This window comes from Aricia agestis, chromosome 2 (genome assembly GCF_905147365.1).
Source record: "Aricia agestis chromosome 2, ilAriAges1.1, whole genome shotgun sequence".
NCBI lineage: Eukaryota > Metazoa > Arthropoda > Insecta > Lepidoptera > Lycaenidae > Aricia > Aricia agestis.
In genome coordinates this window covers 6368336-6391229 of record NC_056407.1, presented here as the reverse complement: position 1 = coordinate 6391229, position 22894 = coordinate 6368336, and the positions used below count along the sequence as shown (strand labels likewise).

The 22894-nt window shown below is 34.2% G+C and overlaps 2 protein-coding genes and 1 long non-coding RNA gene across 5 annotated transcripts; all 3 read left to right on the top strand.

Moving 5' to 3' along the window:
- Positions 1–1777: 1777 nt before the first annotated feature.
- LOC121736705 lies at positions 1778–9896 on the top strand. Of its 3 annotated transcripts, none has more exons than XM_042128083.1 (6): positions 1778–1858; positions 7644–7770; positions 8556–8623; positions 9000–9099; positions 9274–9407; positions 9621–9896. In XM_042128083.1, exons 1-6 carry the CDS (start codon positions 1798–1800, stop codon positions 9848–9850), a joined length of 720 nt encoding a protein of 239 aa, XP_041984017.1. In that variant the 5' UTR covers positions 1778–1797; the 3' UTR covers positions 9851–9896. The 3 variants fall into 3 exon arrangements, with proteins under 3 accessions (XP_041984017.1, XP_041984008.1, XP_041984028.1); XM_042128074.1 differs by lacking the exon at positions 1778–1858 and adding an exon at positions 7046–7158 and having other exon boundaries at positions 9621–9895; XM_042128094.1 differs by lacking the exon at positions 1778–1858 and adding an exon at positions 7046–7158 and having other exon boundaries at positions 9274–9418; positions 9621–9776.
- A 3163-nt stretch (positions 9897–13059) lies between these two features.
- Positions 13060–18538, top strand: LOC121736693. The gene is made up of 6 exons (XM_042128064.1): positions 13060–13411; positions 13739–13856; positions 15313–15447; positions 15584–16384; positions 16486–16631; positions 18466–18538. Exons 1-6 carry the CDS (start codon positions 13273–13275, stop codon positions 18507–18509), a joined length of 1383 nt encoding a protein of 460 aa, XP_041983998.1. The 5' UTR covers positions 13060–13272; the 3' UTR covers positions 18510–18538.
- A 2089-nt stretch (positions 18539–20627) lies between these two features.
- LOC121736741 lies at positions 20628–21743 on the top strand. Its single transcript, XR_006037062.1, has 2 exons — positions 20628–20717; positions 21676–21743. It is a non-coding gene; the product is annotated as an uncharacterized LOC121736741 (long non-coding RNA).
- The last annotated feature ends 1151 nt before the right edge of the window (positions 21744–22894 follow it).

The following is a 22894-nucleotide window of genomic DNA, read 5'->3' as shown; positions in this document are numbered from 1 at the left end:
CCCTCTTAAAAGCCGGCAACGCACCTGCAGCTCTTCTGATGCTGCGAGTGTCCATGGGTGACGGAAGTTGCTTTCCATCAGGTGACCCGTTTGCTCGTTCGCCCCCTTATTTTCATTTAAAAAAAAAACTTTGACTTAACAAGTCAAGATGGTGCTGCAATTTGTTTAGTCAATGAATGCAGAAAATTATGCAAGGTACCTATGTCCGCATTTATTTACATGTTTTAATTGTGGCGAATGCGGGGGATTGGCAAAATATGGATAATTATTTGTATGTCTTAGTATTTATTACTAGAATTCTAAGTTTAATACATATATATTTTGTAGACTGCAGTTAAAAATATCAACACATTTAAAAAAGAAGCACAAAATTATATGATAGCATTTACAAAATATGTAGGTATTCATGGGCGTACCGAGGGGGGGGGGCAGGGGGGGGGCAGCTGCCCCCCCCTGGATCATGTTGACGTCCCTACTAAGTATATTATCTAGTACTTTCATCTATAAAAATAACGTTTTTTTGCCATTTGTTTGCAATACAACTAAAAATTATAAATTTTTTATTCTTTATAAACACATAGCTTGTAAAAAATCTGATTTGCCCCCCCCCCCTGGCCCAGAATCTGCGTAATTTGCCCCCCCCTGGCCCCGAACCTGGGTAATTTGCCCCCCCCCTGGCCCAGAATCTGGGTACGCCCATGTAGGTATTATAACACGGAGAATATTTTAAGGAGCGTAGCCGGTCGGATCAGAGGCGCTTTGCACACGACGGGGCGGGGCAGACCGGTCAATTTCGCCGCGAACGATAGCACAAAGGGAATCCTACAATATGTATTGCCAACAGACACCAAGGGCAAGAAGACCGCTCCGCAGGTCCCCGGCGGGCTCTGGCGGCGCGGCATGTCCGCAGCTGCCCGCCGTGGATCACACAAACCAGTTTACATGCAGTAACGCAGACAGCGCGGCGGCGCGGGGCGGCAGCTAGCTCTATTCTCCACTAGAACGAACGTCCTGAACTGACTGCCTCCACTCGTCGTGTGCTTTGTGTACCACCTCGCCCCGTCGTCTGCAAAACAACAGAGTCCGTCCGGCACCCAACGCACGGCGCACGTGCTGACAATACAATACTTTACTATACAAACCATAAATTAGTAATATTTGAACAAAGATACTGAACACTGAACTACTGAGTACTGACCATGTCATTCTCATTAGACGTCATTTTTCCTATAATATATACATACTGGTCACCAGACACGTCTAGTTTAATTTTGTGCATACTGCATACTGAATTGACTGATTAAATTAAGTACCTATTTTACAAAAGGTAACGTTATCAAAGAACATAATATATTTATCGTTATAAATCCTATTTACCGTTATTACATTTATCGGTATTCGTTCCAATTTTTACCGTTATTTCTAGTATCGGGTAAATTTTCATACCGTTATTTATGCCCTTGAAGCAATAACGTTATGAAAAAATACCGGTATTTGAAGCCCTGCTGTATAGTCCGTCAAGAAAGTGAAGAAATTAAAAAGTGGCAACATCGTAGTGTCATCCCTTGTTTCTTAGATTGATTTGAAAGGGATGACACTACGATGTTACCATTTTTTTAATTTCTTCACTTTCTTGACAGACTATATTACATCCTACATTGGTGACCCTCACAGAAATGAATCAAGAGTGACCCTCGACAGAAAATGCCTCCTTCTGCCTTCATCATTATCACTCCCCGCCCCTCCGCACCGCGCCAGCCAGCATCGCCTCATCGGGTACATCATCCACTAGCCGCAATGTACCGCGGCCTGGGCGACTCCACATCGGCATCAACGGGCTTTCTCACTTCTCTGACCGGTCAGCAAGCAGAGCATATCTCTCCTGGTCAGCACGTAGCATCGGCCCCGCACGGCAGCTATCCGACTCACTGGATCCCATGCAGCAGCTTCACAGTTCCGACTCACTGGAACTCTCTGGCACTGGCGATTCAAGTGACAAGACTTCAAGATTCGACCTCCGGTCTTCGGGGGGGAACTGATGTGGCGGTCCGCGGTACCCACAATTCGCCTAACATTCCTGCATCGCGGTATCGAAGTTATCTGAGCGCGTCAGTATATAATATACGACAGTCGAAATGTGGGCTTCGGCCTGACCGAGCATAACATCTCGCTCGGTCGGAAGATCTTCCTTTGCGGCCGCCACACGTATATCCCACACCACACTAGTATACTAATCTATAAGCTGAAATTAATATCATTAAATTTACGTATTTCGACAGTTTTAAATCTAAAATAATATGGTAAAATTATTTTTAATTTACAATTTTCTTTGCATTAGGTATCATTATTTTGTTCTAATAATTCGTTTTTGTATAAATCTTGGCAGTTAACTCACTATACATGGATATAAAATAAGAAGCGTCCTATTTTTGTTGGTGAGTCAAGTGTGACAATGTAAAGTAAAATAGTTAAAAATCTCTTTCATTTCTTATATTTTATTTGTAATAATCAACGTATAAACTAAAATATTTTTTTTATTGAAAATTCTTTATTTTCATTAAATTAACTAAGCTAACGATGATCTTTGTAAGCTAAACATCTGTAGCTAAAACTTAGGTTTCAAGTAGCGAAACAGAAAATGTTTAATAATGTGTATTATTGCACATTTCTTGCTTAGTATGTAGAGTTTTATTAAATACTAAATAGTTAAATTTTAGAACAGTCTCAGTCTTAAAAATTTACTGAAACATGTTAATTTTTTTTTTTATTAAATAAGGGGCAAACGAGCAAACGGGTCACCTGATGCTAAGCAACTACCGTCGCCCATGGCAACAGAAATACATAATTTGTGAAAATTTCAACTGTCTAGCTACAGTGATTCTCGAGATACAGCTTGATGATAGACAAATGGTCGGACGGATAGACATCGAAGTTTCTGTAATAGGGTCCCGTTTTTACCCTTTGGGTACGGATCCCTTAGTAGGGGACCCTACTGCCTATAGCCCAAGAGGAGATTTTGAGCCATACTTGAGATATCAGATTAAGCTTGTACCTATAAGCTTCCCAAAAGTTAGCATGGTACAAAAATCTGATTTCCTAGTTGGGGTATTGAAAAAGTTTTTTTTCAAGTATTGAAAAGTCATCATCATATTGTTACGTGCTAGGGTTCAAGGATTTGGAGAGAAAGATCTGCTGACTCTCTTGAAGACTTTATTCACTAAGTCCAGGTCACACAAGCACACACTAGGTCACAACACTTAGCACTAAGTCCAAAACACTAAGCATTATCACTGTCCTAGGTCGTAGCCAAGTCGCAGGTTTCACTGGTTCACTCACTATTGATCACTTGTGTTCACTCCGAAGTCGCCTTGATGATAGCTCGAAACGCACTGAATTGCGACTATTTATGTGCGTTGAGGCAAGCCCTAGACTGTTCGAGGACATTCTTCCCGAATGTACACAATAAACGTAAACAACTAAACACGTAAACACGTAAACAAATAAACAGGTAAACACGTAAACAAATGTTGGACTTTTCTAGAAGGTTCGATTATGTACTTGCGCACCTCATGCCATCTAGTATTGAGTAGGGGATTTATGTTGTCGGTGTTCCCTGGATAAGTTTCGCTGGTTTGACGCTAGATGGCACTATATGTCCGTAACAATATCATAAATCTATAAGATTATGATAGGGAATCTTAAGTACATATAACTGTAACAAGCTACCACGTAAAGAACTGATGATTTTAAAGGTAAAGTAAGCCTGTAGAGACATTTTAAAATTTCAAAAAATAAAACTTAATTTTTTAGAAAATAATCTTCACAGGTGGTTTACTCGTATTATATGTTGCACTCGATTAAATAGTTTAGTTCTTGTTGTATAAAATCTTATAATAACTTAATACATTTTTTCCAATATTTTCATAACTTTAAGTTGGCTGTAGCCTCAGAACTCAATGCTAGAATAATAATCGGCCAAGTGCGAGTCGGACTCCCGCACGAAGGGTTCCGTACCGTTATAGAGCAAAACTTGGCCAAAAATTTCAAGTGCCTATTGCCATTATTGATATCGAGCAAAAAAGGCCAAAAAAATCACGTTTATTTTATGGGAGCCCCCCTTAAATATTAATATTATTTTGTTTTTAGTATTTGTTGTTATAGCGGCAACAGATTTACACAATCTGTGAAAATTTCAGAAGTCTAGCTATAGCGGTTCTTGAGTTACAGACAGACTGACGAACAGACGGACAGACAACGAAGTCTTAGTAATAGGGTCCCGTTTTTACCCTTTGGGTACGAAACCCTAAAAACCCTTATATTATTTTTTTATCCGTTTTACTTATCCTACAAAACCTACTAGCCACTAGGCCTGTAACACAACACTCTTCTAACAATATAAAGAGCACTTTGAGCTTTCCAAATACATAAATGAGCGGTATTTTTAACCGACTTCCTAAAAGGAGGAGGTTATATTATGTTCGTCTGTTAATAAAATTATATATTTTTTGTACGTTCAACCATTACTTCGCCGTTTGTGGACTGATTTTCATGATTCTTTTGTTGTTGTTCAGGGTTGAATCCGAGTTTGGTACCATGTTCACAAAAGTGGTGATCTGATGCTCATCATGCCCAGCATGATCCATGAGGAATCGAGGGGATTCCTTGAAATTTGTATGAAAACATATAGTGATTTCGATTTTTTCTGAAGCATTCGAGGTAAATGCTACCAAAAAGTAAAACTTCGCACCAGGTTATACCCTGAATCCGAAGGTACCGAACAGAACTTTTGAATCCCTATAGATACAGCTAGGCTGTAAAATTAAGTTGCATCAATATGTCGTCAAAGGATTCAAGTAAGGAGCCAAGTATAAGTTGAGTCAATAAAGTGGTAGACGCTTTACTAAAACTAGCTATTTGACCGAGCTTTGCTCGGTATTCGATAAAACACGAATAAAATGACATTTTTTATTATTTTTAACAAAAAATTAAAACCGACTTCCAAGGTAAAAACAATAATAGTATGAACTAAAAAGTATTAAATAACTCTTACTCCATAATAGTGCCTTTTTTAGAATTCGTCTGAATCTCAACTATTTCTGTACATACTACAGTCTTCATTACTTTGAAGTCGGTACCAGCTAATTTTATCGTGAGAATATATGTCTAATATATGTCAGATTAACTGAAGCTTTTGGGACTGGCACCGACTTCAAAGTAATGAAGACTGTAGTATGTACAGAAATAGTTGAGATTCAGACGAATTCTGAAAAAGGCACTATTATAGAGTAAGAGTTATTTAATACTTTTTAGTTCATATTATTATAGTTTTTACCTTGGAAGTCGGTTTTAATTTTTTGTTAAAAATAATAATTTCACTCTTTTTAGTTATCTACAAGATAAGGCCTTATGCGTAAATAACCACTACGAATGTTAACTATTCACATTCTGTTACTGTAAGCGAAATTGTGGTAAATGCTTGCAGTTATGTAAGCGATGCTGCAATTTAAAAACTTTTATTTGTAAAGGTTCAGGAGTTCTGTTCAGTGCCTTTGGACCAAGAGACACCTTCGTATGAACTTTCTCTTATTCGTAACATATGTTTAAGATACTAGAAACAACATTTTAACCACTAGGGGTCTTTTGATAAATTTCAAGGATTTCCCTCGATTGCTCATAGATCCCATCATCAGCTCACGTCTTTCGTAATTATTATACAAAATCAAGATTATATCCTATACAACAACACAATAATTTTGAAAATCGGTCCACAAACAGCGAAATAAACATCAAAAACATCTGCTTCGATGCAACGAAAAGCATCAATAATTGGGTCATAATGTGATGACCCATAGCATAATTATGATTTTGATGATGATGATGAAATAAATTGATGTGTTGGCTTATGCTTTCAGTTATTTAAACAACGTCGAAATCCCCGAACCTGTATCTATAAGGATTCAAAAGTTCTGGTGGATACCTTCGGATCCAGGGTATAACCTGGTGCGAGATCTTACTTTTTGGTAGCATTTACCTCGAATGCTTCATAAAAAATTGAAATCACTATATGTTTCTATACAAATTTCAAGGAGTCCCCTCGATTCCTCCAGGACCCCATCATCAGATCACCATTTTTGTGAACATGATTCCAAATTCGAGTTAAACCCTATACAACACAAAATGAATTTTGAAAATCGGATCACAAATGGCTGAGTTATCGTTGAACATACAAAAAAATACATACAGCCGAACGTATAACCTCCTCCTTTTTGGAAGTCGGTAAAAAATGTTTCCTAGCTAGATCGATTTATTGCCCCCGAAACCCCCTATATACTAAATTTCATGAAAATCGTGCGAGCCGATTCCGAGATTCCAAATATATAATATATACATATAATATACAAGAATTGCTCGTTTAAAGATATAAGATTTATTAGTAATGCCTAAATCACATTATTCACACCTACCGAGTAGAGTGGCAGAGCACTGTGAACTGTCCCGCCAAATATTTGGAGAGAGCTCCAGAGCGTGCCTTTTTAAAGATCGGTTCACAATGTATGTACAGAAATAAAAATAAATTTCAAAATAAGTACTTAGTTAGTCTCGCTAAAACTCGAGAACAGCTAAAACAAATTGGCTTAGTTATAATATTGATTCTTTTTTTATAAAAAATAAGGGGGCAAACTAGCAAACGGGTGACGGGAACCAACTACCGTGGCCCATGGACATCGGATACTCGCAATATTAGAAGAGCTGCAGGTGCGTTGCCACTTGCCGGCCTTCTTTTTTGTTTCTTGAAACGTTCGTAGAAGTCCAGGGGAGTAAATAAAATATGTTTTTATTCCTACTTAAACCGACAAAATCTCCAGCGAACCCCAAAAACATATTTTGGGTAAGTCCATTCGAATATTTATGAACATTCGTAAAAAAATCAGATACAAAGCATAATATTTAGCTTCTCACGAACAAAAGGTGTCCAATAAGTTTGATAAAACAACGGAAACATAAACATCCTGAGTACTATTTCTGGTTCGTAATGAATTACCTGTAATGCAGTCGGTTCCAAGTAAGCGTTATAGATAGACAAAAGAAAAAATATGAATTTATTAATCTATCTCTCTATGATAGTGGTTGTAGCAGTGCTAGCCGAGGACGCTAATTGTGAGTACCTAACTACGTGGTGTTAAGTTTTATAGTCTAGTGATTATACACGAATTTTTAAAATGTATAATAATTATTATGTCAGTTATAGACAGTAGGATAGGTTAGGTTACCTATGTAGCGTCGAGGAAATTGATACCTAGGCAGTTGACAGACCAACGTCATTTGGTCGGATCATGTCAATTGAATGTTAATTGTGATCTGACGGCTGGGTTTGACGTAACATGACCAAACTACATAGGTCCCCCATCTGCCTAGAAATCAACTTCTATGATAGTACCTAGATTAGGTTACATAATATGAGATGAATGAGTTAGAACTGTACCTAACACTTTTATTTATAGTTATGTTTTGAACTACGAATAATAATAGCTGTTGTTATTATTCGAAGGTCTTGCTATTACAAAACTATGGCCTTATTGAATTGAGTGGATCTACTAAGTACTAGCAAGTAGAATATTAAGATCGTACTACGTTATTTACAGATCAAGCTTGTGTTGACAAATATTCAAGAAAAGGCTACCAGCCTTGGCAGGAATGGTCTGATCACTACACATGCCATCGATACAGATGCGAGATACGCGACGGCAAATATTTCATAGCAGCTGTAGGGTATGTCGTTTAATTTAAAATAGCGAAGATTTTATTGAACTATAATAGTGACTATAGCATCAATTATAATATTATAAAGAGGAAAATAAAGTAAAGTTGTTGCAACAAGTGGTTTTCTATTAAGTATGTATTAGCCTAGGCGCAATCAATTGTTAGCGGATGTCAATGGACAAGCTACATGATATTATATTTATTTATTTAAATCAGTATATTATGTTAGTCACTATATATAATTTTAATAAGTGACTATTATATTTTAAATATTAATAAGTAACGTACTTGATTTTGACAATTAGTTATAAATGGGCGGGAGGATTATTTACTTCCGTTATAACTTCATCTTCTCATATTAGGTATCTAAAATATCAGAAGTACATCAATTAATATATTTAGAATTATGTACTTAACTTATTCTTAGCCATTCTTAATTTTAATGTATTTTTTTATGATTTTGCTATATTTGAATTGTCAACAGAAGTTCGTTATTTTTGTGTAAAATGGTATAAAAGCCAGCCATATTGCATTGATTGATTCATTCTGTAATTAACTTTGAGACATGTAAAGGTAAAAAAACTCTGCTCGAATAAATATCGCTCAATGTATAATTCAAGACTTTTACTATTCTCTAACACAATGCAAATCAAGTGCAACCAAAGTATATTATAATTATGCAGTCAGCACTCAGCAATGAATATTCTACGACTAGGACATAATATTACTGTTTTACAGTCACAGTAGGTACCTTATCATATTTAATAGATTCTGATTAAACCTTTGTTCAACAGGTGTAGAAAACCGAAAATACCTGAAAACGCTTTGGAATGTCACGAATACATAGAAGACGAAAATGTCGGTGAGTTGGAACTAAATTTTGTATTTTGAAAACTAAGAAAAATTGCCGAAGACCAACAGACTTTCGAAAAACGAGCATTGCTCGTCGTTTGGGAGCAATATATGGCACGCGAAGTACTATCAGAGAAGTTGATTCCTATGCAAATCGGGGACCTAAGTAGTTTGGTTGCGTCACGTCAAACCCAGCTGACAGATCACAATTAACATTGAATTGACATATTCGACCAAATAACGTTGGTCTGTCATTTGCATAGGAATCAACTTCCTCGATGATACATACACATGCGGTATCTATCATGATCTATGTCTATGTTAGTTACACACAAACATTTTATTCGTATTTTTATAAAAATACCAATTTATAAGAATTTTTCCAGAGTTTCCAACATGCTGTGCCCGACTGCGATGCGTTGTAGAAGTAAATGGAGAAAGAATAGTGCAGACTCGCGGACAACCTGGTGAACTATTCCCGGACAAGTAAATAATTAATTTCAAAACTAAACATCCCAATTCACAATGAAATTACATCAATTAAACATACTAATGCTTAGTACCTTTTAGTGTCTATATCAATGTACAAAAAATACCCAAATATAAGATATACTTAAAGGTTTGTCACCCACGTATGTTCTTAAACGTTAACTTTTATAGACCGTGGAAAGGACAGCAGAACGACCCCAATGCACCAGTAGTAGCAATTCCTGGACTCCAACAAGCCTCTAACGTGGAACCACAGGTCCAGACCGCTGCAGGAATGTACAACAACAGAGGCGCAGGCAAGCTAAGTGAGGCACAAGTATCAATCCAGAATCTCTAATAATTATAGTCAAATGAAATTGATAAAAGTTTTTTATGATGTAAGCAAGTATAACTTAAAAAGTACTTAATTGCTAAACAGTAAATACGTTAAAAACTTTTATTATTTAAAAATTTAAGGTTTTTATATACTTAGTAAAAATAACTATGGAATACACATTTATTTGCAAATTTTTTTACAGTGGATGGCAGCGATATGAGTAGTCGCCGATATGTTGATCCGTATCCAAACCAACAAAATATTCAAGATTCACCGAGGAAGAAGCGTTCTATGTCTTTACCTAATAGGGAATCAAATTACGAAGAGTCCCGTACTTCTAACACGCCAGCTCCAAAAATCCGTGGCTATGCACCTGAAAAATATACTTCATATTTTAACAATGCAAAAAATAAGGCTTTCTACTTTTCGTAAGATTTTAAAATTAATATAAGTAAGTTTTTATGATATGCAATCAAATAAAACATAATAATTATAATTTATAAATGCGTACCTATAGTCTGTCAAGAAAGTGAAGAAATTAAAAAGTGGCAACATCGTAGTGTCATCCCTTTCAAATCAATCTAAGAAAAAAGGGATGACACTACGATGTTGCCACTTTTTAATTAATTCACTTTCTTGACGGACTATACTTACTACAGTTACCTAGAAGTCAGAACTTTTTGCTCTATAATAAATTCTTTCAAGTGTTTAAATTGTGTATTTTTTTCGTAATACCATTAAAAGTTAATTTATATTTTAATTTAATAACTAAATTATCCTTTTATTTTACTAATTATTTGTATATCAGCCGGTCACTATTTAAAGCCCGGCTCGTAACGGCTATAATTACGTAAAATTCTCTTACTTATAGTGCGTCAAGAATGTCTAGGAGGCGAAACTTTTTTTTAAGCAATAGCAACACTCTTTTGACATTTGTCCCTTTGCACTTTGTTGTATCAATACTCTATGACATAAAATTTACAAAACAAAGATTTTCAATTTTCTTAAATTTAGTTTTACAATGTGAAAACAACATGTTACTGTGATTAATAATAATAATTAAAGTGAAAGACGTGTCATAGTGCTGAAAATTTGAAGTTCTTTTTTTTTTTTTTTTTTTTTTTATGAAATAAGGGGGTTAACGAGCAAACGGGTCACCTGATGGAAACGCAACTTCCGTCGCCCATGAACACTCGCAGCATCAGAAAAGCTGCAGGTGCGTTGCCGGCCTTTTAAGAGGGAATAGGGTAATAGGGGAGGGTAGGGATGGGAAGGGAAGGGAATAGGGGAGGGTAGGGAAGGGAAAAGGGTAGGGGATTGGGCCTCCGGTAAACTCACTCACTCGGCGAAACACAGCGCAAGCGCTGTTTCACGCCGGTTTTCTGTGAGAACGTGGTATTTCTCCGGTCGAGCCGGCCCATTCGTGCCGAAGCATAGCTCTCCCACGTATATTTTCATTGAAGAAAAATAGTAATACGCGAAAATATCACTGAAATTCTCGCGTCCACGTTTCCGATTCTGATCGCACAATCGCCATAGTAGCAGGTAATTAAGCGTTTGTTTTATCAATTTTATTTGTTTATTTTATTGTATAATGCAATTCTAAGTAGCCTGAGTAAGTATTATGTGGTATAATAAAACAACAATTTTACTTAAACCTTAAGTTTACGTAAACAATAAACTGTCAAGGAAATCTATCATATAACGCGCCTAACAATGATTGATACTTTGACTTAGGTGCTTTGCGTTTTTAGACGTAGGTATATAAAATTCTCGTGTCACAGTGTATGTGCTTAACTCCTTTAACACTTTGAAGCAGCGTAATATAATATTATAATTATTTCGTTTTAATTTTTACGTTACGTTTACAGGTAGCAGAAAAAGCGTTTAACGAAATAACCGAAATGACTGGGAGAATTTATACTATCGAAACACTGAAAATAAATACAAGGAGTGGGAATTAACCCTTTATTAGGATATCCTAAATTCAATATTGAAGAGCTGATTATTGAAGATGAAAGTGCCTCTTCACTGTGACACCACTGCTGTAACTATGTCGAGTTATTGCATTTTTTATATAGTCCGTCAAGAAAGTGAAGAAGTTAAAAAGTGGCAACATGATAGTGTCATTTCTTTTTAGGGTTCCGTACCCAAAGGGTAAAAACGGAACCCTATTACTGAGACTTCGATTTCTGTCCGTCTGTCCGTCTGTCTCCAGGCTGTAACTCAAGAACGGTAATAGCTAGAGAGTTGAAATTTTCACAGACTTTGTATTTCTGTTGCCGCTATAACAACAAATACTAAAAACAAAATAAATTAAATATTTAAGGGGGGCTCCGATACAACAAATATAATTTTACAAACATTTTTTGCTCGGTAACAATGATGACAACAAGTAGGCACTTGAAATTTAATAATATTTAAATAAAATAAAAATTTAAGGGGGGCTCCCATACAAACACACAATTTTGGCTGATTTTTGCTCTATAATGGTACGGAACCCTTCGTGCGCAAGTCCGACTCGCACTTGACCGATTATTTCTTAGATTGATTTGAAAGGGATGACACTACGATGTTGCCACTTTTTAATTTCTTCACTTTCTTGACAGAGACAGACTATGACATATACAAAGATTATAATAGGTAGGTACTTTACATAGATTAGATTGTTTCTTGTAATGTCGTAAATTAAACACACAGTATAACTACATCATAATTATTTCAAATTTTCTTAACTACATAATATATACAGGGTGTAACAAAAACAAGTGATAATAATTTAGGGTGTGTATGTGTTCCCTGTAGAGATTTCTCTGTCAAAGTAGCAGCGCTGAAAGACCAAAAAATTTTTTCACTTTTGTATGGGGAAACTCGTGACGCTCGGGCCCTTGCCCATACAAAAGTGAAAAAAAATTTTGGTCTTTCAGCGCTGCTACTTTCACAGTGAAATCTCTACAGGGAACACGTACACACCCTAAAGTATTATCACTTGTTTTTGTTACACCCTGTATAAATCATAATATTTACAACATGTTTTTAAACTGTATTTAATATAAAGTATCAAAATCTTTTATAGTGACTGGATACAGTGTGGCCATAAGAGGCCACACCGGAAACTAGTGGCGACTCTATTAATGTCGTGACTTTTTTGACGGGCTATATTTCTTGAGACGAGAACTGAATAGGTAATAAATAATAATATGTATTCGCGTGAAAGACGATAAGCCCAGCTGTAGGGATAGGTCAACGGTCGTATTTTATTATTGTACTGTTACTGCCTTACTGGATTATAGCAAAAATAAAATAAATATTGTAAGAGAGTAGAAATTTTTTGAAGCCAAGTTGTACATAGTTATTACATTCTAATTTGAATGAACAAAAATTTGTATCTATACGGAGAAAAATCTATACTTAGCTTCTTTTTCTTCTTTTATTAATGGCAAACAATCGCTCTGCAAATAATTTATACATAAAAAAAACGTTGACATTTAAAAGGCCCATTGGCCATTCACGGCAGGACTGCCGTGCAGTCCTGCCGTGAATGGGCCCTTTAATGCACGTTTGACTTTGACAAGTGACATATTTTGACAAACAGGAAGAAACAACAGTCAACAAGAATGTTTTTATTTTATCATTTTAAATTCAGTGTATTTAATTAAGATTTTTATCAGTCACAACACATTTTAGTAAATTAATTTATCTCTGTGTTAAGTAACGTTTATACCTAAAGCATTTCATACCATGACTTAAAGGATATTTTTAAAAGTAATAAAAAGATGTTGTGACTTGTGTGTGAAGTGTCTTAGGACTAATATTTATTGTTGTGAGATACAATCACTTTAATATACTGCAACATGGAACCTCAGAAGCCATTTGTGTGTACGTTACCAGACTGCGGGATGTCCTTTACGAACGAAGACCACTTACATGTGCACACTAAAAAACATGACATGATTCTCCAGTTAGGCATGGAACAGAAGGCTGCCTTTGTCGGTTAGTTGTTTTCTCTATGATTGTATTCTTATTTTCTTAAGTAAGGAATATATTATGATATAAAAGACTTTAAAATTATTCTTGCTTGATACTTGCTTAACTTGAGACCTGTAATATTTATAATAATATTGAGCCTAAGTAGTTTGTTCAATTTATTCAGTTAACATGATGTGAATAGCTTTAAATAAAAAATGTTATAGTAAACTAGGTGACACCAAATTTAGTTTATAGATTGCGTGAGAACCGTAATATTTTCCGCAATGAAAGCTATCATTTGTTTCCTTTGCTGAAACTAAAATTAAATAAATTTATATTGTTCTCCTTCAGCTGATCAGACACCTACTCCCACTAGGTTCATCAGAAACTGCGAGGAGGTGGGTCTGTTCCAGGATCTACAGAGTGTCAATCCATTTGATGAAGGCTTCAAAAGAGCCATGATGGATAAGTATGGGTTCTTATACATCTATTTCTTCTTTAACTCTAAAAAATTAAGTAAGGGTACAGTGATCATACCCATCAAAAGAAACAAACTTTATTTATATTCTTTAACCCTCCGTGTACGAGGTGGGGTATTACATACCCCAGCGCTTAAAAAATTGATAGCATTTTAAACAAAAAAGTATGTGAGTTGGTTTCCTCAATAGCTGCAAATAAGACATTGCTGCTTTAATTCCTACCAAATATTCAGTTCTATATCTATCACCAATTCTGTGACATGTGCTTAAAGTGCGTCTGGGTATCACATACCCTACATACAGCACATAGCTAAAAAAGTAAGAGTCACTTCTTTTGTTTTTATTTATTTGTATTTTATATGTGTGCCTACATATTGTATATTTTATATTAAGTTATAATATAGTTAACAAATTATTATTTGTCACTCATGGTTGCATCATCTAGGTTTCATCATCTAGGATTTTAGGCCGTGGCACCATTCCCAATTTGTACAGGAATGACTAAACATCAACTTTACATAAATAGTAATTAGGAAGACACTTCGCTTTAAGCTCGCAAAATTGTAACTCACCTACAATAAACGGTCACGGTAAATCAGTCTTTAAATAATTCCTATTACCTCCACACTGGTAGGTAAATATGTTTAATTTGGTGTTTAACATGATAAAATATTATTTTCTGGTAAGTATAAGTTTTGTTAAGAATGCCTCGGTTATCGAAAAAAAAAAATTTACGAGCACTGACTGAAGAAGATGTTCATTGTGACGCTGAGCTAACAATTCCGAACAAGAATCGGCTGGTGATGAAGATCAAATCAGTGATACCAGATATGGCCTATACTATTATAGGAATACTGGGCACATTTGCAAAAAATATAATATGTCCATATTATATATTTTACATACTAATTTTTGTGTCTAAATAACTGTCAATATTACGGAAACTTAAGTGACCAAGATCTATTTCATATTGATTATTTTAAATTGATATTATCAATAGGTTTACTAGATAGTCTTTCTAGATTGAGAAGGAATTGATTGTAATAGGTGCCATTTGATTTTTGTACTGAAGAAAAGATTTCATAGTTTATAGTTTGAAGAAAAAGTCAAGTTTTGGTACTTTTGCTCATAAAATGTATTTTATTATGTAAAATTGAATTAATTTTTCTTAAACCAATTCATTATTATCTAATAATGTTTAAACATCTGTTTAAATATATTACTTATTATTTTACAATCACAAGAAACAATTTTTCGGATTTAACTGCCTTTTATTGCTGGGGTATGTCACATCCCACCTAGTACAGCATGGTGAGATTAGTCACCTAGTACACGGAGGGTTAATGCTTTCTTATATTACATTAAAGTCTTTAACTGACGTATAAAAGAAAGAAGAGTTTTTTTAATAAAATCGAGTATCACTTACTCACACATTTACTATTACAGACAAGGTGTGCTCTCAGTTGAGAGTGAGCCCACATCGGAGGATGTTCTTCACACGCCCCACCTGGTGTTCCCGCTGGAGCCCGGGGACACAGCTCAGTACACAGCAAACAACAAACAGAACATCACAATTAGCAGGTATGAGCATACATTTGTTTGAGTTTTTACTAACAACAAAACAGACTTTGTCATAGTCTTTTCTAATTAAAAAAAAGCTCAGTGGCTCATCTCTTTTAGTAACATAAATATTCATTAAATATGTATTGATTACCAGATCATCGAGTGACGAGACAGGGGCCGTGAAAGAATATGAAACCACCACAATATCTAAATTAACAAACAAGGTGACCACAATCAGTAGGGTAGTAAGCAAACCAGACGTCGTGGACAGAGTCACAGATGATGTATCCATAGTACGACACGAAAATAACGTCATCAAAATACACAGCAATGTAGAAATACGAAAAGACGAAATAATAGATGCCAATAAAGACGTTAAAAGTACGAAATATGTGAAAAAAGATGCTCCGCCCATAATGAGTCAGCAATCGATAGATTTGGTTGTAGATTCACTAATGAATGCAAATTCGGACAAGAGTTCCAAAAACTTCAAACGAAAAATTGAAACTGATGAAAGCAACAAATCGGGAGTAGAAGACGATCTAGAAGTTATTGTGAGGCTGCCCAGTGGTAAAAATATTAGAATGAAAGCTGTCGACGAGGAGAACAAAGAGAGAAATATAAAAAATGACACAAAAGAGAAATTAAAGCACATTATAGCCAGTAAGAATAAAGTAGCATCACCGAACACACCAGTACAGTTACCTTGTACCACTGCAACACTTATACCTATTACGATTGTGACCCCTAAAGTGATGAAAAAAGTCCCCATACCTGTGTTACCCATTCACATGAAAAAAAATGATAACAGAACTGAAAGCATTCCAAAAAAAGTAAATACAAATGTTGTTATATATCCAAAGGTGCCAATAGCACCTTTAAAACCTAGAATAAAAGTTGAAGATAGTCACAAAAGTAATTTAGAAAATAGATCAGCAGCATCAAAAAGATATAGGTAAGTTTATAATTATATAATTAAATAGGATAACTTTATATATATTTTTACTAGATAAGATTAGTAAAGAGATTGCTTTAATATCTGTGTTAATTTTACAGAGAGAGATTCAAAGAAAAGATACTCAGACAGGAAGAAGAAAATCGGCAACTTAAAGAAAAAAACAAAAAATTGGCAGCTGAGAAAGCAGCACTACAGTATATTTTAACTAAACATATGAAGACATGTCCGAACCCAGATGACATACGTAAGTATTTCTGTAGATACATATAATATTATAATACAATACAAGGAACGGAGAAATTACTTAAAACCCAGATTGCATGGCAGTAATTCTAAAGCAACAATCAATTCAGTATCTTTGTCTATGTTCTAATTTTTTCATAAAAGGTTCAAGTCTTATGCAGGCTGAAGAGGTACTTGATCTCTAGAATGTCTTTTCTTGCCATTCTACAGAATCTCGAGAGATTAAGTGGCTGTTGTAAGACTGCAGAGTGTATAATATTATAGACACCTTAATTATAATAGTGGATGAAGATAGGGCTAATTAATCCATAATATTGTCTTTGTCTTATACATTGAATTAGATACGCGGAATTCTGTCTGTAGTGGTCATTGACTCCCTGTCAAAAACCTTGTTATTTTCTATACAAACCGCGATTGACAATGAAGTGACAGAATATGTTTCTAGCCTAAGGGTGATTATCGCATTTTGCATACACGACGTGAACACAGTATGAATTATATCAATTGAAACTCGTAAATAGTTTGAGATATTCATACGAAGAGGTAACCAAGACGTTTTCCGATGAAACTATAATGGTCTGGTTCGTTACAAGAATTCAATTTTATTCTAAAGTTAACAGAATGCAGTGCTACGAATAATAAAACTAAAGAAACGTAACTCCCATACTTCAACCGTTTTGAATTTGGTTCCTTTTCGCACACTAAAATATGACAATAGCAACGACACACTAACACTCTTTATGAAATAAAACCGTTGACAATAATATTGTCACTTGTATTAATACATTGAGACCCGAATACATGCATAAAGTATGCATGTATTCGGGTCTCATTTCGTAGACTCGTGGAATAATTTTTTTGACACAGTTACTCTTCCTTAGTTTTTATTATTCGTAGATGCAGTGCGAGTATTTTGCACATAGCTCCTAGACTAGAAAGGTCAATGACCGCTGGTGCCACCTTAAATTGGTCGCTGTTAAGCATTTGTGTATCAAAAAAAGTGTGGAAAAAACGGGAGAAATTATTTGAAATGCCTTATTTGAACGCGCTAATCTCAGAAACTACTGGTCCGATTTGAAAAATTTTTCCAGTGTTAGATAGCCTACTTATAGAGAAAGGCTATAAGCTATATTTTATCACGCTAAGATTAATAGGAGCGAAGAAATAGAGGAAAGTGTGGAAAAAACGGGGGAAATTATGTGAAAAGGCTCATTTGAACGTACTGGAGCAATTTTTATGTTATTTAGCACATATGAAGAATAGGCCACGTGAAAGGGCATAGGTTTCTTTTTTGGCGGAAAAATGTATGGTTTCCGTGACATTCCTAAATTACGCGGGCGAAGCCGCGCGGAACATCTAGTAAAATAATAATATGGGCGAAATACTTTATATGGCAAAACAAGGTTGCCGGGACAGCTAGTATTATAATATAAAAACTTAATTTTTCACACCTTGTTCTACAGTCTACACCACAAGTTGTACTTACATGGTTTTCTGAGAAAAGGGGAGGTATCAGACGTTTAAACTGGTCTCACAATAAAAGTCTTAAGATTAACACATGCTAATATTATTAAGTATTTATATTAAAATTTCGAAATAATGTCTGTCTTTTGCCTCTTCATGCTTGATGATTTGGATGAGATTCCCAAGGAAGTAAATCAAAGATAAACTCAAAACTGAAACTCATTTTTTTAAATTCAGAATATTTTTTTCAAATGTTTTCTGAACGCCGGGACTGTACTGGTGCCTACCACATAGGTTTTTTATCCGCGAGAAAACACAATATATTATAATATTATATGCCTCGACTTTAATGTGTCCTTTTTCTTTTTCAGGAGAGTTCCAAAATGCTGACAAATTCATCTTAAACGAGATATAACATAAAAAAATAAAGATCACTTTTAAAAGTATCCGAATTTTATTGGTAAGCGTTTCTTTATTTTTTATTATTTTTTGTTCCCTACAGTATTATTATAGATTCTTGATATGTGGGTATTGTAAAAAAACAAAGCATTTATTGTCGGCAACAAATTATATTTCCAAACTGTATTTATGTATGTACAGTTTTAATATTTTACATACAACCTATCTATACTATTCGACACTGCACCGCTTTCCAATATTCTCAACATTAGAAGAAAACTTTATTTTCGTCAAAAATATCAAAAAGTATGACAAATTTATTATACCAAACTTCAACCTATTACCTTAAGCATACATAATATTCCAACAAAACCTTAACAATCTTAAAATCCAATAAAATTTAAATCCTGTAAAATATGATAAAACATTAATTTAAATGGAAACATTGATGATATTCTTGACTTTGCGTCAGATAATCACACAAATTCTGTTAGCGACAACTTTTTTTGTAATTATTAAAACTATATATTTTATTGAAATGACATACAATACGAATGATTAATATCAGTGAAGCGAAGTAGAAAGCTTTAAATTTTTTACTTAAGTATTTAACATTAATTTTTGACTAAAATTTTGAAACGACGCGACGCTAGCGACAAAACTTTTGTTTTCATGCTCGCAAATTGGGTCGCGACGTACCTACCATTGTGGGCGGGACGTATTTCGTTACGTCCCAGCATTGACGGAGCAAACTCTTTAACGTTAGCGTTTTTAGTCGTCATATAAGCATTTAGAGACACTTATAATAAGTTATAACCGTATCCATGAATTAAACTTTCACAGTTTCGAAAGATCCATGCTGAATCATCATTTTTATTTTGCTTACTGATATGATATGATTAATTTTATTTATTAATATTTAACTACCATTTACTATCGAGGAAGTTTTTGTGAATATCCTTTCCGCTGACTCTCAAATATAAGATAAAATATCACAACATTATATCTAGTTTTGTACTACGAATATTGCTAAAGTAAAACATTTTATATTATATAACTTAACAACTTTACAAAATATGTCGTTAATAAATTGAGAACTTTAATAATAATAATATCAACTTATGAATAACGAACAATAATAATTTGAATACAATACTTAATTAATATTTTTAATATGATTATATTTGTAGAGAGGTCAATCATAAGTCATAACATATTTATTTTGAATTTTGGTGTCTATTATAATTTGATTGACTTAAAAATTTCTATAATAAAAATGTATCATTGAAAGTACATTTATAATATTATCATAATTTGCATTTTAATTGCAGAAATATATTAATATATTATATATACAATATATGAATGATATAAAATACATTATTGCCTTTTGTGAAAATTCTAATTTGACACCAAATATAAAATTATAGATTTCACTCTCAACGTTGGCCCATGATGGAAAGAGACAGGTGTTTATGAACATGTAGAATAGAGAGATTGTCCATGATCGACGATGATTGTGATTACTGTAGGCAATTATCCAATCGAGGTGACCATCGTGGCCCAACGTGAAAAGCCTTAAGCGTAACCACCGAATACATGTGAATATAGTAACAGACAGGTCACAGCTATGTTCTTTCACACAGGCTTTTTGGATATGAAATTTTGAATTTCAAAGCTCGAATTATTCAGATGTTATAAGACTTATTTTTGGGTAAAAACGGGTACCAAGATAAATGTATTAATAATATTATAAGGTGTATTGGGGAGATTAAGGGGAGACATATCAATGGTCAAAAAAAAAAAGATACATACAGCCGTATTACCAGGACCTTTTTGGAAGTCGGTCAAAAAAACTTTTTTGCTATGAAGACTTCAGATCGCAGCATTGTCTTAGATATTTAATTCTTCTATTAACCTAAGTATGACTGGTTGTGTCTTTTATTTGAAAGCTTTAATATAGCTGGTATCTAGCACACGCTAGTGAGCAAGTAATTTTTTTGGACCTTTAAATGGAAGGATTTACTTAAACTTAGTACCAGGTTAATCTACTAATAAAAACATTTACTTACAGGGTGGATAACTATTTCCCCTTTAGTGATTTGATTACGATGAGGATCTGCTGTCTTTATCAGTCATTTGGTTCTTCCAATGCATCAGACAAAGACTACAGATCAGGGCTATTTGCTGTGTAAATATTGTTATTACTTATTAGTAGGGGAAGGTGAGGTAAAATGATCCCCTTAAGGGAAAAATCTTAAGTATGGCTATAGTTGAAGGAAAAATCGCAATATTTATATGGCTGGATGTAGTGAATTTACCAAACTTCGTGATAGTTACTTATTTTTTATCATATGTACGTACTTTTTTTGTACTAGAGGTTTTAGTAAAAGTTTACTAAAGGATCATTTTATACACCCCTATGTATAAAATGATCCCCTGAGTTGGGGTAAAATAATCCCAGAGATAATATTTATTATTGATAACCAATTTAAGCATACAAGTAAGAAACACGTATCTTTTAGTTTATTAACAAGTTTTTTAGGCTTCGGTAGCCAAAGGATAAAAAGGGGAGCAAATTTATTAAGATCTTGCAGTCTGTCGGTTTATCGGTCCGACTCAAGGCAAAACACGATAGTTGTGACTTCTGAAATCGATATCTTTGATAATGTATTTGTTCTTTAATAATAAAATTAAAATAAAATAACAATTTCATCAAAAGAAAAATATTCGCCATTTTCTACTTTATATCCAGGGATCATTTTATACACACAAATAGGGATCTTTTCACCCCATATACCAAATTCCAAGAAATCTATCAAAACACAACCATGAAATCCCACGTGGGGTGATCTAAAACTGTTTAAATATTAGGTAACATAACCATAACAAAATAACATTTAAATAAACACGAATTCGTAAAAAGTTATGAAAGTCCAAAAACAGGCTTAATTTAAATCAGAGCGGCGCTTTAAAAAAAAAATTAAATAAAATTTCGCCAAGCGCTCTGATCGCCATGATACTATAAGTGGCAACTGGCAGGGTTATGGGCAACTCGTTTCACGTGCATTTGGAAAGATGCCTCTGGTTTAACCTCATTTAAGGGGAGGGATCATTTGACCCGTAGGGATCGTTTTACCTCACATTCCCCTATGTGTAATACTACGAATAATAAAAACTAGTGTAATAGTATATTGGTGTATACGCTACACCAAATTTACCTGTTGCAGTGTGTAGATTGGTCCTTTTTCAGGTGCTTAAAATACTCCCTAAATAATTAACGTTTTATGACAATTTCCATTTAAAAATTTCATATCCAACTAGCCTCAATGGAACGGGACGTCGACTCAGCTAATATTTAAGCGATCAAAGTTTAGTAAAATAAGTGCAAGAACTTGATACTTATTAATTCCTAAGCAACTTTAGCAATCATAACGATAGTCTTAAAATGGGCAATTTTATAGCAAAAATGTGTTTGTAGGTAAACAACAAAAACCTTTGGATGAAGCAAATATCTTTGTTTTGAATATAGAATAAAGATACTGCCATGTTTATATTTAAAGCCAGAAAGCCAAACCTACAGCAAAAAATCCCTTCAGGTGGGAACAAGTATTTGTTGTGTAGAAAAAAAACCTACTTTTGCTATAAAATTATTTTAATGTGAAGTGCTTTCAAATCGTTATTTGTTACCAATACTGACGATGTATACATGCGTAACTTATAGTTAGGTATAGTCGTAATGAAGATATGTTAGAAATTTCTAGACTATTTAAAACTATCTCTATCCTAAGCGTGATATGCAAGTAATAAGAAAGTGTCAATTTGTGTTAGCATTACCTTTATCATATTATAGAAATAGAAGAAGTAGAACCCGTCGCGAGTAGTGATGTGCTGCAGCATTTTAAATTTTTATCGATAAAATGAAATAAAAATTAAATTGCCGAAATTAATGATATTGATACTATCCAATTTTTGAGATAGTCAACGGAAACAGATCTGTCAATAAGATTGTGTCGTCATCGTCTATAATATGATGAAAGGATATTATAACACTACATTCCGTCTTAAATGCTACTTATTGTTAATTTTAAAGCGAATCTTTTATCATAAAATGTTAAATGTTAATCTAGCTCAGTTGCCTGTAACAAATTCTAGAGAAGTAATGTAAGCGTCAATGTATTTATAACTTTACAAGTTACAATTTCGTACAATTTCCTTGAAAATTTTACTTATCTAGAGATATTACAAGCACTGTTAATTTAAATTAGCTAGTATAAATTGCCCTTTTTGCCATGTCATTAGTGGCATTACAGCATTCCAAAACACTGGGTGGAAGCCCAACTACGGTGCAGTGTTCATGCTTTTGACCATATTTTATAAAACTCAACATGCAAAAAAACT

What these genes read in the sequence shown, in the direction of transcription:
- LOC121736705 (XM_042128074.1), top strand. Translation starts at nt 7,095, where the DNA reads ATGAATTTATTAATCTATCTCTCTATGATAGTGGTTGTAGCAGTGCTA. An exon ending in TATTTCATAGCAGCTGTAGG is followed by an intron (nt 7,771 to 8,555) that starts GTATGTCGTTTA and finishes TTTGTTCAACAG; the next exon opens with GTGTAGAAAACCGAAAATAC. An exon ending in CAGAGGCGCAGGCAAGCTAA is followed by an intron (nt 9,408 to 9,620) that starts GTGAGGCACAAG and finishes ATTTTTTTACAG; the next exon opens with TGGATGGCAGCGATATGAGT.
- LOC121736693 (XM_042128064.1), top strand. Translation starts at nt 13,273, where the DNA reads ATGGAACCTCAGAAGCCATTTGTGTGTACGTTACCAGACTGCGGGATG. An exon ending in AAAAGAGCCATGATGGATAA is followed by an intron (nt 13,857 to 15,312) that starts GTATGGGTTCTT and finishes TTACTATTACAG; the next exon opens with ACAAGGTGTGCTCTCAGTTG. An exon ending in CAGAACATCACAATTAGCAG is followed by an intron (nt 15,448 to 15,583) that starts GTATGAGCATAC and finishes ATTGATTACCAG; the next exon opens with ATCATCGAGTGACGAGACAG.